The 6989-nt window shown below is 37.0% G+C and overlaps 1 protein-coding gene across 1 annotated transcript in view; it reads right to left on the bottom strand.

Annotated features, from left to right (window-relative positions):
• Positions 1–6989, bottom strand: part of LOC100956979 (desmocollin-2) — a 30942-nt gene that overhangs the window by 21338 nt on the left and 2615 nt on the right. The window contains exon 2 of the mRNA XM_023510171.1: positions 1009–1093. Coding sequence (XP_023365939.1) covers positions 1009–1093 — 85 coding nt within the window. The remainder of the gene's footprint in view (positions 1–1008; positions 1094–6989) is intronic.

The raw sequence follows: 6989 nt of genomic DNA, 5'->3' as shown, positions 1-6989 counted from the left end.
AAAGAGAGACAAAACAAATTTATTGAGGCAACAAAATGTTTCAACACATCTTTGACTGTCTGCAAGCCATCGCACCAACAGCAATAATATCCTAACACTAGAGACATGTGAACTCTAGTGTCTGAATACATAAACCAACACCAAAAAAAAAAAAAAAATTCTTTACTAACTGAAATTAGTTATAGAATAACATATAAGAACACTTGAATAAATTTACTACAGATTAAAATGGGAAGTTGTTAAATGAAAATATTACTGAACTCTTTACATCAATTGTTAAATAGTCATTATCTTTTATGTGATCTTTTCTTTCTTTCTTTTTTTTTGGAGACAGAACCTTAAGCTGTCGCCCTGGTGGCATCACAGCTCATAGTAACCTCCAGCTCCTGGGCTCAAGCAATTCTCTTGCCTCAGCCTCCCAGGTAGCTGGGACTACAGGTGTCCTCCATAATGCCCAGCGATTTTTTGGTTGTAGTTATCGTTGTTTGGTGGGCCTGGGCTGGATTCAAACCCGCCAGCTCTGGTGAATGTGGCTGGCGCCTTAGCTGCTTGAGCTACGGGTGCCGAACCTATGCAATCTTTTCTATAGAGTTGAGTATGTATAAAAAAGTTGACTGACAAAAAATAGTATGTAAAAGTAAATTCAATAAGACACTAAAATGTTAAGATGAAAATCCAAAATTATACCTTTAAAGCTCAAGAAACAGCCTCAATACTATTTCTCAATATTTTAAGGCATGCTAAACATAGTCCATATCCTTTATCTAATGTAAATATTAATATTACTTTACTACTCAAACTAAACCTTTTTATCCACATCACACAGTTATGTTTTTCAAAAAAAAGACAATATCCCTTTCATTTGAATGACACCACGTGAATTACAAATGATAACATACCATATTTGTTTTAACTTATTAGTCCCAGTGGAGTTATAATTCTAAAAATTACTAACTTTTAAAACATCATACCAAATAGGATTTATTACATATTTTGGCAGTTTCTTACCTCTCCCAACAAATTTCTCAGCATCTAATTTGGAGGGAACATGGAGGGTCACGTTTTTACAGGCATGGCAGGCAAATGTTAAGATCTAAAAAAGTTGAGAAAACCCCAAATCAATATTATGCATTAAAAAAGATTCATTTAATGTGTATATGGTTTATATAAATATCATTTAATGTTTGTAAGTAACTACCAATTATATTAATTAAATATATTAATTAGATGTATTTTGTTAACTAAAATACTAATCAAATAAATGAATTCATATTTATGATATAATTATAAACTAGGTTATGTAATTATAAAAATAAAATCAAATTACACAGAAATAAAAAATACCAGAAAAAAAACTTATATCAAGAGGAAAAAGATTAGGGTGACACCCATAGGTCAGGGGGAGGGCAACAGCCACATACACCCAGGCTGGCGGGTTTGAACCCAGCCCAGGCCAGCTAAGACAGCAATGACAACTGCAACAACAACAAAAACAAATGGCCAGGCATTATGGTAGGCACCTGTGGTCCCAGCTGCTTGGGAGGCTGAGGCAAGAGAATCACTTAAGCCCAAGAGTTGGAGGTTGCTGTGAGCTGTGACACCACAGCACTCTACCGAGGGCAATGGAGTGAGACTCTGTCTTGAAGAAAAAAATTAAACAATGAACTAACTACAAGTCATAGCTCCCTCCTTCAAAAAGCATAAAACTCAGAGAATTATGTATCCTCTTTAGCTTTGTTTCCCTTACTGTAAAATGGATTTCACAATAACTTCACAACTAAGGTAGTGGCAGCAGGGAGGATCCAACAACAATCAGTGTGAGAGGATCCTGAAAACTCAGGAAAGTCACCCAGGTACATAAACAGGAAAGAGAGACAAAACAAATTTATTGAGGCAACAAAATGTTTCAACACATCTTTGACTGTCTGCAAGCCATTGCACCAACAGCAATAATATCCTAAACAAAAACTCAGTGCTGGAGTGATGTGGAGATGTATTATGTACATACAATATGTGACTTACGTATTACTCCACACAAACAAGCAGATACATAATATTAAAATATGAACTTATTTTGAAGATGCATCTAAGCATAAATGAAAGCTAAAGTCAATTGAGGAAATAGTTCACTTAAAATTTTTCAAATAATTTTGTGACTTATGATGAACCAATTCTAATACAATACATATTTAAAACACACAGAAATTGAATTTTGTTTTCTCTGAAACTTCACAATAGATAATTCTGAAAGATTCCCATTCTTTTCTCCAGTTTTGCAAACACCTCTGACCAAAAGTAAGATAGCTATCTAGTAATTTACATAATTATTTACAAAGTTTTCAGGCACAAATTAAAATCATCAAGATTTGGATGAAAAATTTCCTTTTTAACATAAAGAACTTTAATTATCCAATTTAAACGATATGTGAAGGATCAGGCAAGACAGAAATTGTGTTTCACTTGGAAATTAGGGATAGATACAACTTCATTGTATCTCAGTTGAAAATTAAAGGATGAGAAGAATTTTCACTGGCTGTGTAAGATTACGTATGGTTATGTATATGATTATGAGGGTTCCAACTCAAGGCGATTGAAAGAATATATACACATATTCATTCAACCAACGTATCTTGACTACTTACTAGATGCTAAGAAGATTCAAAGGCCACACCAGAAAACAAAGCCAAGTCCTTGCCCTCATGAAGAATACATTATAACAAGAGATAAAAGAATAAATAAACAAATCCACAAGTATCACAGAATGTCTAGGCAGAAAGAGATAAATGTTATGCGAAGAAGCAGGGAGAGAAGATGACAAAAAGAAGACCAAAGTGTAAGTGAAATGAGGAAGCAAACCAGTTTTGTAACTGGGGAGGAGTCTCCCAGGTAGGGCAAGAATCAGAACAAAGGCCCTGGAGGGGAACCTCACCTGGTGTGCTGGGCCAAAAGCAAGGTCATGGTAGGAAAGCATAGAGAAGGAAGAGTGACAGAAAAGGACAACCAAGGGAACATCACGTAGGGCCTGAAGGCCGTGGTAAGAAGTGTAGACTTTGTTCTGAGTACAAAGAGAAGCAGAAGCATGCTTAAGAATCTGAAATGTGGAGAACAGGCTATAGAGAAGCAGGAGAGGAAGCCAGGCCAGGAGTTCAAGTCCAAGGCTGTAACAGGGATCCAAGGGAGGGATGGACAGTGACTTGGACTAAGGTAATAAGGGTGGAGAAGGTGAGAAATGGCCAGATTAAGACAATCCTTTGGCTACTGGTATCCTGGACATCCATTCATTTGAGCATTCAAGAAATATTTTTGAATTACTGATAGGTAATTATTCAATAGTATTGAATTACTATTCCACCGAAAAATAAATATTCAATCCAAGGGTTAAGACACGTTTGCAATGACAAAGAAGGTGGATAAATGCAATGACTGAGAAGAACAGGCTGCTACAGGAGAGCAGGGCGAACTAGCCTGGTCTAGGAGCCCAGTGCAGTCGCCTGCAGGGTGGCTACCTATTAGCCATGTTCAGAGGAGGCAGAGCTTGAATGTTCCAAACCAAGGAAGACCCAGAGATGATACGGGGCTAAAAGAGAAAGCTGGGATGGTAGATGTGAATAGCACAAGGGGGACAGAAGAGAATTTTAAAATGGCTTCAGCCAAGTAGGTATGGAACAGATTCTGAACAGCCTTAACAAAGATGTTAAGAAACCAAAGATGTATTTTAAGCAAATAGCATAAGCAGCTTTATAATTGAGTACACCATACTAATCAATGGGGAGAATGGATCAGCTGGAAACAACTTCCGTTTCCAAAAATGGCAGCTAGTTAATTCAGAGAACCCTATGTCAAAACTCACTAAAAACGATGGATAATGTTTTTCTTACATATCCTAAAAGCACAAAGTAGCTAACAAAACAGGAAGAGAAGGCTAAATAAGAGCTAAAGATAAAGCTGGAATACAGACTGGGAAGGAGAGAGAGAAGGACAGAACACAGAGGAGAAGAGAAAAATCAAATCACGGTGCCCACCCAAGATCTAGAGAGGCTCCCTCCACATTCATCTGGGACTCCGAATGCTAAGCCCACCTTATAAGCTTGAGCCAGAAGTTAACTGACCCTTGAATGGATATGTGATCCTCATGCACTTTGTTGGCTTGGTGTAGAAGCATCAAGCCATGAACCAATTTAAAAAAGGCTTGGCATGCAATCACCACCTACTGAAAGGCACTTGACCAAATTCAATAACTATTCTTATTTTTTTTTAAAGCCTCAAAAATTAAGAATTAGTAAGCATTTTTACAATATAATTTTATATATTATAATCATGACACAAAGGGGAAGGCTCAAGAAGCAATCCCACTAAACTTAAAGACCAGATAGGCTTTCCAAGGTCAGTTTCTATCACACCGAAGAAGGCATGTTAGCAAGAGGAATGCATTAGATGGCATATGAGTTAAAAAGAAAGTGATTAAAAAATCTCTATGCATTTTCATCTCAGTATGCCTGTTTACCTGGAAAATCCTAGCGACCAACCAATAAATTACTATAAAACAATAAGAGACCAGTAGGGGGGTGCAGAAATAATCACAAAAATATAGAAATCATGTGTTTTCATACCCCCAAACAAAACCAGTTAGATGACACAAGAGAAGAGAAGAAATTATTTTCAAAAGCAAGAAGAGGACTAAAATTTAACAAAAAAAAACATGGAGTAAAATTTAACAAAAAAACAACGCAAAGCCCATTTGAGGAAAACCTAAACACAATTCTGCGGGACATGAAAAGTAAAGACTTGCATAAAAATTAAGACAAAATCACCTCTCTGGCATGCTCTCTATAGACATAGACACACATACACGAATCCTTACTAAATTACACATTTTGTGATACCAAGAAAATTCCAACATGTTGGAGCTAACCAAGCTGATTCAAAAGGTCATCAGGAAAAACAAAAAATTAAGGACAAGAAAATCATGAAAAAGAAGGGCAATGAAAGGACATTAGCTCTAGCCGATATTAAAAGACCCTATAAAGTTGCAATAATTAAAGTAATGTAATATCAGGATATGAATAGACAGATATTATAGTTACGTATGAATTGGAGAAGACTAGGTAAAACAATTCCATTTGCGTGTGATATGACGGCATATGGTTCACAGAGGTTGAGACTTTCTGTTATCCCCACCACCAATTTAGCCTCAATCTTTTCCACACAGCAAGTTGTCAAAGTTTTGGATGTTTGCCATGTGCGAAATGACATTTCATTGCAGTTGTTCATTCATTTTTCCTTATTATGAATGAGGTTGGCGTGTTTTTATTTTGAGGGCCATTTTATTACTTAAAAGGAATTTGTCATGACCATGTTCATGGTGGACTTCTTGTCCTTGACTTACAAGAGTTCTTTATACATGTATTATTTAGCATTTTAAAACATGACAGTATTTTTTTCCAGTTTACCAATTACTTTTTGACGTGGCTTATGGTGTTTTGCTTGGTTTAGTTCATCTATTTCCTGTGGAGAATTATGTGTGTATATGTTTTATATAACGGATTTTCTCAATTTTAATAAGTTGGCTTTTAAATCTGAGTAAAAAATAGGTTTTCTTGACTCCAGATTTGTGTGGCTATTCATCATGTTTTCTTCTATTATCTGTATAGTATCTTTTTTATAAAATAGAGACAGGGTCTTGCTCATTCTGTCCCCCAGGCTATAGTGCAGTGGCATAATCAGAGTTCACTGTAACCTCAAACTCCTGGGCTCAGACAATCCTTCTGCCTTAGCCTGCAGGGTAACTAGGACTACGGTTGTGTGCTACCAGGCCTGGTTCATTTTGAAATGTTTGGTACAGACTGGGTCTCACTGTGTTGCTCAGGCTGGTACCCAATTCCTGGCTTCAAGGGATCCTCCTATCTTGGCCTCCCCAAATGCTGGGATTACATGTGTGAGCAACTGTGCCAGCTGGTATCATATTTTCCATCAAAATCTTTCATCTGTTTGGAGTTTTCTGTGGTGTTCTGCATGAAGCATGAATTCAACTTTATCTTTTGGAAAATTACTACCTCAATTGGTCTCAAAGTCATTCTTATATCTTACACTAGTACATATACATAATCAATGATGTGATATGCCATGTTAAAAGATAGCACTCTACTCATATATAACCTTTATGGAGAGATGAGCAATATATACCAAATTATATAGTCAATTACACTTTTTTCTTTTTGAGATAGAGTCTCACTTTGTCACTCTCCTTAGAGTGCCATGGCGTCATAGCTCTCAGCAACCTCAAACTCTTGGCTTCAAGCACACCTCAGTCTCCCAAGTAGCTAGAACTACAGGTGCCTTCCACAATGCCTGCCTATTTTTACATACAGGGTGTGGTTCCTGCTCAGGCTGGTCTCAAACTCCTGAGCTCAGACAATTCACCAGCCTCAGCTTCCCTGTGTTAGGATTACAGGCATGAGCCATCTAGCCTGGCTCATTTACACTTTTATTGGTCAATGCCATTATAGGTAATCTAGTCAATTAATACACCTGCCCATATATTCAACTGGAGGAAAAACCAGAGTACATACCTGCCCATATGTGCAATGACAGGTATCTAAGTTTATTCATTGCAACATTATCTGTAACAGCAAAAAGTAACAGCTGAAGTAATAGATACAAGTAAACATGAATGAACATCTACCTTTGAATGTAGATTTAATGGGACTTAATGATGAATTAAGGGCAGCAGTGAGGAGGGAAAACCAAACAACTTCCAGACTTCCCACCTGAGGAACAGAGGGGTGACAGTGCTATGGCAACGTAGGCTACTCAAAGAAAAACAGCATTGTTTGGGAAGATAATAAATATGTCACATATCCTAGTAGGCAGGGAGGTATAAAAGCCTATTGTGTGATGGAGACATCTGAACTAGCAATATTAGTTTAGGCTATGTTGGCACCTATGCAATATTTCAAGCCATAAAAGTGGTTGAAATGGCCTGGGGAAAG

Source organism: Otolemur garnettii, unplaced genomic scaffold (assembly GCF_000181295.1).
Source record: "Otolemur garnettii isolate 467f Iridium unplaced genomic scaffold, OtoGar3 scaffold00012, whole genome shotgun sequence".
NCBI lineage: Eukaryota > Metazoa > Chordata > Mammalia > Primates > Galagidae > Otolemur > Otolemur garnettii.
The sequence above is the reverse complement of the archived record's forward strand: the minus strand, read 5'-3'. Positions and strand labels throughout refer to the sequence as shown.